This window comes from Notolepis coatsorum (genome assembly GCF_963971535.1).
Source record: "Notolepis coatsorum genome assembly, chromosome: 3".
In the NCBI taxonomy this organism is placed as follows: Eukaryota; Metazoa; Chordata; class Actinopteri; order Aulopiformes; family Paralepididae; genus Notolepis; species Notolepis coatsorum.
Window position 1 is genome coordinate 109,290,228 of NC_140167.1, and position 13,768 is coordinate 109,303,995.

Below are 13,768 nucleotides of genomic sequence, written 5' to 3' on the forward strand. Positions count from 1 at the left end.
GCTCCGACCAAAAACGCTGCCACCCAGAGCTCATAAAACGCGAGGCGTGTCGCTGGGAAGAGGAGCGCGCCTGTCGCTTCTCCAGCATAGAAATTAATGACAGAAAGGAGCTGACAACTCATAAAACGTCCCTGGTGGACACATAGCCTTAGATGAGAGGAGAGCAGTGAGACTGACAGCCCAGCACTGCTCCACTCACTATCACACACACTATCATTGGTCTGATTCTGGCATGATGTCATCCTGCATCCTGTCAGCATGTCAGAGAGACAGAGATACACACACACACACACACACACACACACACACACACACACACACACACACACACACACACACACACACACACACACACACACACACACACACACACACACACGCACACACACACGACAGCAGCATAACGTACAGTACGCCGCCAAACAGTCGCAATATTCCTTATTTTAGAGTCAACACATGAGTCATAGACGTCTATACATGACAACATTGTACATAATTTGTACACAGTAATATACAAAGCACTGACAGGTACGATAAACTGGATCTAGCAGATGATAAGTAGTAATACATGTGTGTGTCTCACTTTACAAATGCAATAGTAGTTATAATAGTTATCCTACCTGTCCTGATCACCTAGTTTATTTCAACACACACACACACACATGGTTTGGGAACCAATGGATTACATTACATGAAACGATAATTACGGTAATCTGATTAAAAAATGAAAAAGTAACCAAAGAAAATAATGGTTAATGGTAATCTGATCACAGATGCCTTTTAAATATCCCATGAAATGAATAATGACCACATTTTTTTGTCTGTACCTAGTTCTCACTATGTACCAAAAAAAAAGAAGAAATCACACAAATCATTTCCTTTTTCATTTTCGTCAAATCTAATTTGTGAGTTGCATCACTCTGCGCCAAGAATTGTCCGTTGTCAACGGGGAACTTCTAAGTCACTGGACCCCCTGGAACCCTCTCAAGGGCCCCTTGGGGTTCCCCGGGCCTCACGTTGTACTACATAGCGCGAGCACCTACAGCACACACAGGTTTAGATGGTAGCAGATCATGGTCTTCCTGCTGGGTCTTATCATACATTAGCCTGGATATAACGGCACATTAAGCTCTGACGGAGCACAGGAGGGCATTAGGGTGGTTGGGAGGCAGCTCTAGTCTTCCAATGTAAGACGCCACAGAGCACAGTGTAAGAGATGATTAATACACGCTTTGATGTCTCACCACAGAAACGGCTAGCAGAAATAATCCGTTTACAATGGTGCTGGTGCATGTGTGTGTTTGTTTGTGTGTGCGTGTGCGTGTGTAATTTCAGTGGAGTTCGAGAGGCTGGACCTAGCCTCTCTGCAGTCCATCCGCCGATTCGTCCAAAGCTTTAAGGGGCGGGATCTGCCGCTGCACATACTGGTCAATAATGGTGAGTGACGGATTTATCAGCCAATCGGTATCTTCTTTGACATATTCATAGTTGAATCTGAGTTGTTTAATAAAACGTGCATGTCTGGCCTACCAAGATATTGGCCTTCATTTTTCCCTAAAGATATGCACGTGCGTGCGTGCGTGCGTGCGTGCGTGCGTGCGTGCGTGCGTGTGTGTGTGTGTGTGTCTGTCCTTTTTTTCCTACTGTTGTGTGGACCAAATGTTCCCACAAGTGATGTTTTGTTGTTGTTGTGGAGACATAGGCTGGTCCCCACAAGGCAAATTACCTATTTAAGGTGAGGGTTATGGGGTTAGTGAATGAATGTATGTCTATGGAATGTCCCCACAATGCATGAAAACGTGTGTGTGCTCCTCCAGCGGGTGTTATGCTGGTACCTGAGGGTCGTACAGAGGACGGGTTCGAGGAGCACTTGGGGGTCAACTACCTAGGTCACTTCCTGTTGACCTGGCTACTCCTGGACAAGCTGAAGGATTGTGGGAAACGCGGATCCTGTTGCCGTGTGGTCAACGTCTCCTCTTCGGCACACCATGCTGGGGAGATCAGACTGGGCGACCTGAACAGCAGGTAGGGGGCGCCACACCTATGTTCCATAGGTGACAAGAACAAGTTACAGGTTGAAAAAACCCTCAGCTCGGAACTAGGCAGAATCTGCATATGGCTCGCTGATAACAAACTATCATTACACATGGGCAAAACAGAGTCCATTCTCTTCGGTTCAAATAACAAACTCAGCAAGACCGACGGCTTCTCAGTTACAGTGGGTGACAATATTGTCACAAGGAAAGATGAAATTACCTACCTGGGTTCCATCCTAGAGGCTAATCTCTCCTGTGACAAAATGGCATCCAATGTAATAAAAAAAGTCAACCAACGAACTCGATTCTTGTACCGGATCTCCTCTCTGGTAAACAAGAACACCCTGAAGACTCTGGCAGGAGCACTCATTCAGGGGTACTACGACTATGCTTGCACCTCATGGTACCAAAGCACCTCAAAGGCGCTAAAAACAAAATTACAAACATCTCAAAACAAACTGGTCAGACTACTGCTTGACCTTACTCCTAGAACCCACCTCACCCCTGCCCACTTTGACAACCTAGGATGGCTTAGAGTAGACGACAGAGTACAACAACTTGCAATGGGCCTGGTCTACAAGATACACTACACGACCAAGGTACCCATGTACATGTCAAAATACTTCCCAAAGGTCAGTGAATACCACGATCACAACACCAGAGGGAGCTCCACAAATCATGTTAAACCCAGATTCGGCTCAAATAAGGGACTAAACACGTTTCGCAATTATGCCACATCAATGTGGAACGCCCTACCCAAAGCTGTAAAGGAATGTGGATCACTACCCACTTTCAAAACCTCTCTCAAGGGACACCTACGGGAGACTGCAATTCAACATTGGCCCCTGTAAATATCCTAACCCAACCCCCTCCAATGTACAGTCATTTACCTAGTATGGTTTTGTCAATAGTTCAATGTACAATTGTGTTTGTTTGTACAGTGTCTCCTCCCCCCCCCCCCTCAATGTACAGTGTTACTTGTTTATACAGTGTGCCCCCCGCCCCCCCCCCCCCCCCCCCCAACCACCTCCAATGTAAATTACCCAGTATGGTTGTCAATATCCCAATGTACCCAACCCCCCCCCCACCCAACCTCCTCCAATGTACAGTTTCTACGTCAAATGTATATACTCCCTTTTCTTGACTCCTTCTGTATCACAAACAGTACTGTATTTGCAAATCTGGTATGTCATAAATGTATAGATGTAGCAGTACTGACTATCTGTATGTCATGTATGTCATATATGTCTATATGAATTGAAAATGGAGGACCCTGATGGAAACAAGACAAACGTCTTTCTCAGGTCTGCATCCCCTTAACAATTGTATGTATTGAGCCGTACTGTATTGTACCCATTCTGCAATCTGTTAAATAAAGTTTTCATTCATTCATTCATTCATTCATTCATCCATCCTAGAGGCAAATCTTTCCTGTGACAAAATGGCATCCAATGTAATAAAAAAAAGTCAACCAACGAACTAGATTCTTGTACCGGATCTCCTCTCTGGTAAACAAGAATACCCTGAAGACTCTGGCAGGTGCACTCATTCAAGGGTACTACGACTATGCGTGCACCTCATGGTACCAAAGCACCTCAAAGGCGCTTAAAACAAAATTACAAACATCACAAAACAAACTGGTCAGACTACTACTTGACCTTACCCCCAGAACCCACCTCACCCCTGCCCACTTTGACAACCTAGGATGGCTTAGAGTAGACGACAGAGTACAGCAACTTGCAATGGGCCTGGTCTACAAGATACACTATACGACCGGGGTACCCATGTACATGTCAAAATACTTCCCAAAGGTCAGTGAATACCACAACCACTACACCAGAGGAAGCTCAACAAATCATGTAAAACCCAGATTCGGCTCAAACAAGGGACTAAACACGTTTCGCAATTATGCCACAACAATGTGGAACGCCCTACCCAAAGCTGTAAAGGAATGTGAATCACTACCCACATTCAAAACCGCTCTTAAAGAGCACCTACGGGAGGCTGCAAATCGAAACTGGCCACCGTAAATGCCCAAAACCCCCACCACCTCCTAATAGACAGTCTCCTCCCCACCGCATGTATATATTCCCTCCCCGCCGTATGTATATTTCTCAGCCACCCACCCACCCCCTCCTAATGTACAGTCCCCTCCCCATCATATGTATATACTCTGTCAGGATCTAGGGGTAACAGTACTGTATATTTGAATACCGTTTATGTCACAAATGTATCAGTACTAAATACCTATATGTCCCTATGCCATAAATGTCATGTATGTTGTGTATGTCATAAATGTCTATATGAATTGAAAACGTCTTTCTCAGGTCTGCATCCCCTTAACAATTGTATGTATTGAGCCGTACTGTATTGTACCCATTCTGCAATCTGTTAAATAAAGTTTTCATTCATTCATTCATTCACACACGCACACACAGACATTCTGAATGCTTTAGGGCTCGGCTACATTAATCCGTTGTGTCTGTCTGTCTGTTTTTATTTACCTTTCCATAAGGAGCAACTGTTTGTTGGACAGGGCTGATGGTGAGTCCATCACCGCCAGATTTGTATCCGTTTTGACGGACAGAACGATTCGGAGAGATAAGATGAACTTTTGGAAGTGCAGCTGGATATGTTGCCGCCTGTTGGACAAAGTTGTCGTTTCTGCAAATGTACGATTTTGTTAGGTTCTAATTTAAAAAAAAAAACACCTGATGCCGATTCTCTCCCTCTGTTTTGTGATGGATCCATGTGGCTGCTCCCTTAGCCTGTTTCAACCCTCCAAAATATTTTCTCATACTGTACCTTACAGAGGTTCAACAGGGTTTGAACAGGCGAGATGTTACAATCTTCTGGTTCTCTCCTCCCAGCCGCACAACACACACATATGTGTTCCATTTGAGGGGGAGGGGATGTTTATCCATGTAGATGTGAGGTCCATCTGTCCATTTACACACTTGTCTGTTCAAGTAATGTGAACATATTATTGTTGAGCCACCTCTCCCTTTTTCCATTTCTCTCCCTGTCTCTCTCCTACCCTTCCTCTATTTTTCTCTCCCCCTCTCTCTCTCTCCGTCCTTACCCTCTCTCTCCATCCCTCCCTCTCTCTCTTATCTTTCTCTCCCTCCCTCTCTCCCTCTTTCTCTCTCCATCTCTCTCTCTCTATCTCTCTCCATCCCTCCCCCTCTCTCTTCTCTTTCTCTCCCTCCCTCTCTCCCTCTTTCTCTCTCTCCCTCCTTACCCTCCCCCCTCTCTCTCCCTCTCCCCTACCCTCCCTACCCTTCCTCTCTTTTTCTCTCCCCCTCTCTCTCCGTCCTTAACCTCTCTTCTCTTTCTCTCCCTCTTTCTCTCTCTCCCTCCTTACCCTCTCCCTATCTCTCTCCTCTCTCTCTCTCCATCATTCTCTTTCCCTCCCTCTCTCTCTCCCTTCATCTCTCTCCTCTCTCTTTCTCTCTCTTCCCTCCCTCCCTCTCTCTCTTCAGTCAGTTTTATTCAGCCCATGCGGCCTACTGTCAGAGTAAGCTGGCGCTCCTCCTGTTCTCCTCCCACCTGCAACGAGAGCTGGAGCGTGGAGGGTTCCCGGTGAGCTTGTGTGCCGTGGACCCAGGCATGGTGGACACAGCTCTCTACCGCCACCTCTGGCCACCGCTCCGCCTTGCGCAGAGCACCATCGCACGGTTCTTCTTCAGGGTACAACATATCTACTACTTCAGACACAGGGCATTGCAGGACTTCATGGCGTGAGCCGCACCCTGCCATGGCAGAGAAACATATGACCTTGATGCCACATAGAAAAAACCATAGCATTAGCACTGCTACTTTTATGTTTGCACACCAAACTCATTCATATCTGGTAGAATGTTACATGTTCACACTGTGATGATGTGTTTGCCATCAACATGGAGCCCTTCCATTCAGACAGATTTTCAGCTAATTTGAAAAGATGACAATGTAGTTACAAAGTCTTACTCATAGCCTAAAAAGACTATCTTGTCTATCGTGAAATATGGTTAAATAAATAGTTTAGAGCCAGGTAATACAACTGTCTTTATTGGTCTGATATTACATTAATGGTATGGTGACCTAATCACTTTGTTACAATACAGCCTGAAAATTAACATGTCCGTTGAAACTATAGAACCAATCACATCCCTCCTTACATACAGTATTGTACATAATTGGCAATATATTGGGAGGTCCTTTGAAATCTTCCTAGAGTTGGTTAAGTTTATAGACTACTTTATAGGAGTTGTGAAAACAAGATCAGAGAGCGTAGGTTTCTTTGATCACACATTAATGTGTATCATTTATTTTCATAGTGTGACAACCACAACAAACCCAACATACAGTTAATATGGCTGACCCACATACCCACAATCCCCAGTGTCCTTAAAGTGACAGTGTAGGTGAATTATGTTCAGTCCATCTAAGTGTCCAGTACATATGTCCCCCCAGAATTCACCCTACTAACTCAGAAAACGGGTCGGTAAATGGACCTCCCGACCATAACGGCTCCGAATAACCGGAGCTGACATATGAGATACAGCGGGACCCCCTGGAGCCTTGTGGTGGTGAGGTGGGCAAGGTGGCTATTTGGTGATGAGGAATTCAAAAGTGACTTGGGGTGATGGGGTTTAACACAGGGAGGTCGTCCTACCGCGGGGGCTGAGCGAGTGCAACGGGGTGATCCACATCCAAGTGAGCTGGCTTAAGCCGGTCCACCGAGACATGTTCTGGCTTACCGCCAATGTCCACCACAAAGGTCTTACTTCCCGGCTGCAGGACCCGAAATTGGCCATCGTAGGGGGGTTGAAAGGATCCGCGGTGGGCATCGTACCGTATGAACACATATTCCGTCGCCTGGAGGCCGGGCGGGATATGAGTCCACGGCAAACCATGCTGCGAGGTGGGGACCGGCGCAAATGCCCTAGCGTTCTCCAAGAGCAAAGACCGCTGTTGGGTCGCAGACCAGGAGTCTGTGGTGTCAGGCATGAACTCCCCGGGGACTTGCAGCGGTTGGCCATAGACCAGCTCAGCTGACTCCTTGGGGGTGGTCCTGAGACCCAACATGACCCACGGGAGTCTGTCGACCCAACTACTTAAGGGTAGCTCGGAGAGCGGCCTTCATGGACCGGTGAAACCGCTCACACAAACCGTTAGGTAGTGCGGTGCAGTCTCTCACCCCCAAGGTTCTCGCAATCTCAGACCAAAGCTCTGACGTGATCTGAGGTCCCCAGTCTGACTAACCGGGCCACCCACGTTATATACTGTATCGTCCCGTCTCTACCTGTCTAACCATTCACACTAGCCGAGCGCATATGGCCAAAGAACTGCATAAAAGAAACATGGGGAAAAACCTCCTATCTGCACTTTGCAACAAGGCACTAATACCTGGTCGGTATTGTTAACACATAATATAGTAATGCAGTCCAAAAACAGTGTGTTGTATTGGGTATCCTTAAAAAAATTGCATTCTGCAAGAAAACAACACGAAAACAACACTTAATAAAAAAAGAATTCAGATAGGAGGTTTTGTTCGTTGGCCATCGATACGAGCATGCATGCTCACACACACACACACACACACACACACATACACACACACACACACACACGCAGCTGACTGGCTGTTTTGTGTACATGGAGTCTTGCTATAATGAAAGCAGGATTTGCTTTGAGACCACAACAGGACTATTTTAGAATATTTGTTGCATATCTTAAAGCAATGGCCTTGAGCTACTGTTAATATCTCTAGGATGCAATTGAAGGCGACATCTGTGTGTGTGCATGCATGTGCGTGCATGTGTACTTGCTTGCTTGTGTGTGTGTGTGTTTGTATGGATGCGTGTGTGTGTTTGTGAGTGTAATCTTCCCAGGCAGTCGCCTCCAAGCACGACCTTTTGGATGCTTTTGCCCTGCAACTACGAACACAAACACATTAATCACACATGCACTGCAGCAAGTAGCCATTAACACACATGCACGTCGATAAGACCCTATTATAATGCTTCTCCTCTCAGGCCATGCCATTTAAACGCATGCTTAGAGCAGAGCCAAAGGCTAGAGACGTGTGCACGCAGGCACGCTTGTGTCTATGTGTATGTATGTGTGTGTGTGTGTGTGTGTGTGTGTGTGTGTGTGTGTGTGTGTGTGTGTGTGTGTGTGTGTGTGTGTGTGTGTGTGTGTGTGTGTGTGTGTGTGTGTGTCTGTGTGTGTGTGCGTGTGCGTGTGTGTGTGTGTGTGTGTGTGTGTTGATGTGTCTGTAATCTCATAATGTGCTCAGGTCTGCACACAGGGAACAATGCATCATCCAGCCCTTCATATTGATAATAGTAAGAGGGGAGCATCTGGGAGGGCATGTGAAAGACAGACAGGCAGGCAGTCACACACACACACACACACACACACACACACACACACACACACACACACACACACACACACACACACACACACACACACACACACACACACACACACACACACACACACACACACACACACACACACACACACACGCACTTACTCTAAGGGAACCTCTACCTCAGCTATCCCTACAGCTTAAGGCTGTACTGTAGTTTCTCTAGATTCATTTTTTTTTTTTTTTTGCTACTCTGTCAGTAACACACACACACACACACACACACACACACACACACACACACACAGACAAGACTCTGCAGTTCTGGGCCAAGGCGATGGTAACTTATTGTCTAACTTGTCATCCTAGATTCAGTCCTCTGGCTTTTGATGTGGGACTCCTTATTTTCATGCCATTTCGCCTCATGGCCGGTTGTGTATGAACCTAACCCATTACCTTAACCTTAATGTTTACTAACCCTTACCCTAACCCTAACCTTAACCTTACTGTTTATAAACCTAACTCTTTCCTTAACCCTAACCTTAACCTTACTGTTTATAAACCTAACCCTTATCTTAACCCTAACCTTAATCTTACTGTTTATAAACCTAACTCTTATCTTAACCCTAACCTTAATCTTACTGTTTATAAACCTAACCCTTATCTTTACCCTAACCTTAATCTTACTGTTTATAAACCTAAAGGGCTCCGCACACACGGCGGGCGATTTAAGCCAGGCGACTGACTTTTTTTGCGAGCCGACCGACATAATTGTATCGCCTCCATTGTTATGAATGAGAGAACCCACGCGGCAGGAGATTTTGAAGCGACGGTCGGCCAGCTATTTCTGTCGCCTGGCTAAAAATCGCTTCGATCCTATTTTTTGAGGCCATGGCAGGCCACAGCAAAGACGATGAGGAAATAACATGACTTCTACTGGTGTATCCTTTGTACACCATTAATGTATCAATACATTCATTGATCAATAACCTATGTATTATTACCATGCTACTTATGTTCATTATTATTAACAGGAACAATTTAAATAAATAACGTTAGCTGGAGCAGCTATAGTGGCCGCTTGTCATTAACTAATAAATGAACAATGCGCCACTATGCACCTACTAGATGTTTTTATACTCGGGTAACAAAAGGAGTTGTGGGTGTTGACAGAGTTTAATGTCCAGGCTGCAGCCGATGTAGTTTATATGGTTTATTGTCCAAAGAAAATGATGCTTGAGAACAGAAGTTTGCGTCTTCAGTGAAAAAACATTCTCTCTCAGCAGGTGCATAACATTACTTGTCCAATCGGTGGTAATGAACATATTGTAGCGATCAGTCATGCAGTAATGTCAGGAAGAATGAGGAGCGGTTGTATTCGTATATATATATGGTGGTTTAATTCCAGCTCAATATGGGTTTTACAGGTTAATATTCCCTCGTGACGCACAACACAGCTACCTGCTAGTCAGGGGTGCAGTCGTGCACACACGCGGTTACACGGCGTGTTATTAGTAGGTCACTCAGGGCAGAAGTGCGCGCAATGATAAGTACCCGGCCGTTGTAGAAAGCTACCCGGCCCCTACATGCAAATATTTACATGCGTATATGTAACCCAGGGTTCAGATTCATAATTATCAATTACATAAATAGTTCCTGTTTATCTCTGAGCTACCACTTCCTGTTTTACCATGAGGTCTCACTTCCTGGTTGTGGTGATGTCATAATAGAACATTCTAGATGACATACCGATTATAGCCGAATCACTTCCTGGTTGTGGTGATGTCATAATAGAACATTCTAGATGACATACCGATTAGAGCCGAATCACTTCCTGGTTGTGGTGATGTCATAGTAGAACCTTCGAGAGTAAAGGGCCAATTCACCTAATAAGGTATTTGCATTCCCTGATAAACTAATATAGAGTTACCGATGATAACCTCAGAGACGTCTGAACGAACCCCAATATGTTGATCCAATTGACCTAGGCCTTGATATCGACCTAACCCTCCCGCAAGGAGAGGTTACTGACCTAATCAAAAAGGGATACCTCAGCATAAGTTGTACTTTACGTACGTATGTATTATTACTGTTTATCTAGCGCGCTTTTAATTAAAACCCCGGTTATTGTTATAACTCTGCCTCTGGTCTACTATTCTTTTAATTGTGTATATTACTCCTTGTCGCATTCGAACCTAGAACTGTGCCCGTGGCAAACAGCTGTTACTGTTATTAACACAAGTGCTACATATACAGTTCAAAAGGTGCAATGAAAAACATATATGTTTAAGATATTGTTTAAGATATATCAACAAGACTCAACAAGACGTTCGTCAGCAAGGTGGCAGAATATTGTAGAGTGAACGATTGTGGGTCATGCGCAGGAGCGCTGGCAGCAGAATTCAGCAGGTAGTAGAATTTCGCAGAACACCGGCACTTCTCACCTAGACGTTGCATAATAATAGGAACCTACGAGAAGGTGGGGGGCTGCTTGATCTCCATTGTTATGCATAATAATCATCTGTTCTGTGCGCAACTGAGGGAACATGTATGCGCACGAGCGCGCGTGCACGTGGCGTGTGAACCAGTTCCCATATTACGACTGCACCACTGCTGCTAGTGCTAGTGAAGAGCTGCTCGCCTCACAACAACATAACGTCCGGTCCCGGCGGTCCGTCCTCCTATATCTCCCGGGAAACAAGTAACCACACCCCCAGCTAAACACATTATTATACCTGAACGGTCGCCTCTGGTGTGCGGGGCCAAGCGGTTGTCGTTGAGCGACAGGCGATCGCATCGCCAGGCGACGTCGCTCGCTCGCCGTGTGCAGACCACTTAACTCTTACCTTACTGGAGACCTCATGCACAACATTCACCTCAACTAGAGATGAGCGGGTGGGTTGTGATATAGACTGTCCCATACAGTATGTGGCGTGTTTGTCGTAACTTTCTGTGTTTCTGTGTGTGTGTGTGTGTGTGTGTGTGTGTGTGTGTGTGTGTGTGTGTGTGTGTGTGTGTGTGTGTGTGTGTGTGTGTGTGTGTGTGTGTGTGTGTGTGTGTGTGTGTGTGTGCGTCTCTTCAGACTCCTGCAGAGGGAGCGTCCTCTGTGCTGTATGCCGCTCTGTCTCCTGCCCTGGAGGGAGAGGGAGGAGGCTACTGGGTCAATGGGCGCAGGGAGATGACATCACCGGCCACCCTTGACCCCCAGCTGCAGCTCTGCTTATGGGATGCCAGCCGCAGACTACTGGGCCTAGAACGGGACTAAAAGTGGACCAACATCTGGACCAGGGCTACAAACAGCACTAAAATCTATTGATCGAACTCTCTCCGCCACCCCCCCCCCCTCTCTCTCTCTCTCACTCTCTATTTTTGTTCGACCATCTCTCATCTAAAGCTCTTTGTGTTGACGATCCAACATCCACCGCTGAACTGTGATTGGTTAATAATGTCTGAAAGGGACAACCCGCTGGACTGTGATTGGTTAATAATGTCTGAAAGGGACAACCCGCTGGACTGTGATTGGTTAATAATGTCTGAAGGGGACAACCCTGCTGGACTGTGATTGGTTAATAATGTCTGAAGGGGACAACCCGCTGGACTGTGATTGGTTAATAATGTCTGAAAGGGACAACCCACTGGACTGTGATTGGTTAAATTGGTGAACAAGGTCTGAAGGTCCGCCCCCCCCCCCCTTTTTCTTTTCACAGAAAAGCTGATAGGCTCCACATGAACGAAGGACTTTTACCTTTTTTTCTTCTCGTTTCTTCACTGTGAGCACGCATTGCACACACTCATGGACACGTACACACACACACACACACACACTTAAATTGACCAGATCTTCCAGATTTAAAAAGTACCTTCCCCCAGCCATGGGAGAATGTGAACCCCCCACCCCCCACTCCGCTCTGATGTCATCAAGGTGCATTGATATCTCACATCGCCGGTGTCTGGGGTTGATCTGTGCTCTCAAGCCGTCTCCTCCCACTCTGCTAGAAGCCCCTCGTCTTCTCTCACCGTGAAGTCCCCTGCGTGAACTAGATGTCGAGACGGAACTCTGCTGAACTGAACTCTGCTCGCAAAAGACATTGGAAAGAAGGGTATGAAATGATGCACAAAGCACCTCAGACCAGGAACCATATAACTCCGTTTGACCTTTTCAGAAGGAACAGCGATTTTCAAACGGTCTCACAATGTATGACATTCACACTGCTAAGTGATCTGGATCCACTTCACGGCTGCAAGGCGCACGGGGCGTCTCAAACCATTTCAAAAACGGAATTATATGGTCCTCTAGTGCAAGGATTAAATTAAAAACACATTTAGATTAGATCCTGTTGTGTCAGAAGCAGCCTACTCACTCTCTTAAGCCAGGATGGATCTCAAGTCAATGACCTTTCCTACTCTCTGTTCGGACCGATTCATGTCTGTTCCATGTGTGCTAATTTTAAGAGGAGTGAGTGGGGGGTGTGTCGTGTTTGGTTCTCTGTTTATTTATCTGTGATGTGCGTGTGTTTTTATCCACACATGAATTAAGACCAAGTCGTGGTTTAGGGATTCAGTTCATGTTTAAAGATAGCACAACAATGACCAATGGCATGACTTGGGTTTGTGTGAGAGAGGCTGGAAGGAAATAGGGGGGGGGGGGCAGATGGAGGGAGGAAGAGGAGAGAGAGAGAGGGGCTATGTTGTGTTCAAGAACTGATTGGTCCTCTATTCTGCTGCTGCTTCCTCAATGGCCCAGGTCCTGGTGCATTGTGGGATTGTGATTTCCCAGTGGTGAGAATCAACATCCATCTGCTGAATTACTGTAACACACACACACACACACACACACACACACACACACTACCAGCACCGCATCCAGTCACAGGCTTATCTAAACAGGCACACAGTAGACAAACACGTCCATCTCCAACATTCATTCTCTCTCTCTCTCTCTCTCTCTCTCTCTCTCTCTCTCTCTCTCTCTCTCTCTCTCTCTCTCTCTCTCTCTCTCTCTCTCTCTCTCTCTCTCTCTCTCTCTCTCTCTCTCTCTCTCTCTCTCTCTCTCTCTCTCTGTCTCTGTCTCTCTCTCTCTCTCTCTCTCACACACACACACACAAACGTGCATACTAAACTCCCATGCCATCTCCACTGTGATTTAACATTTTTGCTGTGAATAAATGTCTTATCTCAAACTACAATGATTCGTTTTGGATATGAATCTACAGTAGCACAAATGCACACACATACACACACTCGCTGACTTCCCCTCTTGTGCATTGCTGTGTGCGTACATAGTAGTATTGCTTTGAAAAATACTGTGGCTGGTGTTGAGCCTTCTGTGTTTCCTATAATAGTATCACTGTGGCCACTAATGTACTGTAGC

At 46.0% G+C, this 13,768-nt stretch overlaps 1 protein-coding gene across 2 annotated transcripts in view; it reads left to right on the forward strand.

Moving 5' to 3' along the window:
* Positions 1–13,566, forward strand: part of LOC311225644 (polyprenol dehydrogenase) — a 220,029-nt gene extending 206,463 nt beyond the window's left edge. Inside the window, exons 4-7 of one of the 2 annotated variants that reach the window (XM_084311028.1) lie at positions 1,336–1,437; positions 1,818–2,025; positions 5,519–5,726; positions 11,480–13,566. In XM_084311028.1, coding sequence (XP_084167154.1) covers positions 1,336–1,437; positions 1,818–2,025; positions 5,519–5,726; positions 11,480–11,662 — 701 coding nt within the window. In that variant the 3' untranslated portion in view covers positions 11,663–13,566. The remainder of the gene's footprint in view (positions 1–1,335; positions 1,438–1,817; positions 2,026–5,518; positions 5,727–11,479) is intronic. The other variant, XM_084311027.1, reaches the window with a different exon arrangement.
* The last annotated feature ends 202 nt before the right edge of the window (positions 13,567–13,768 follow it).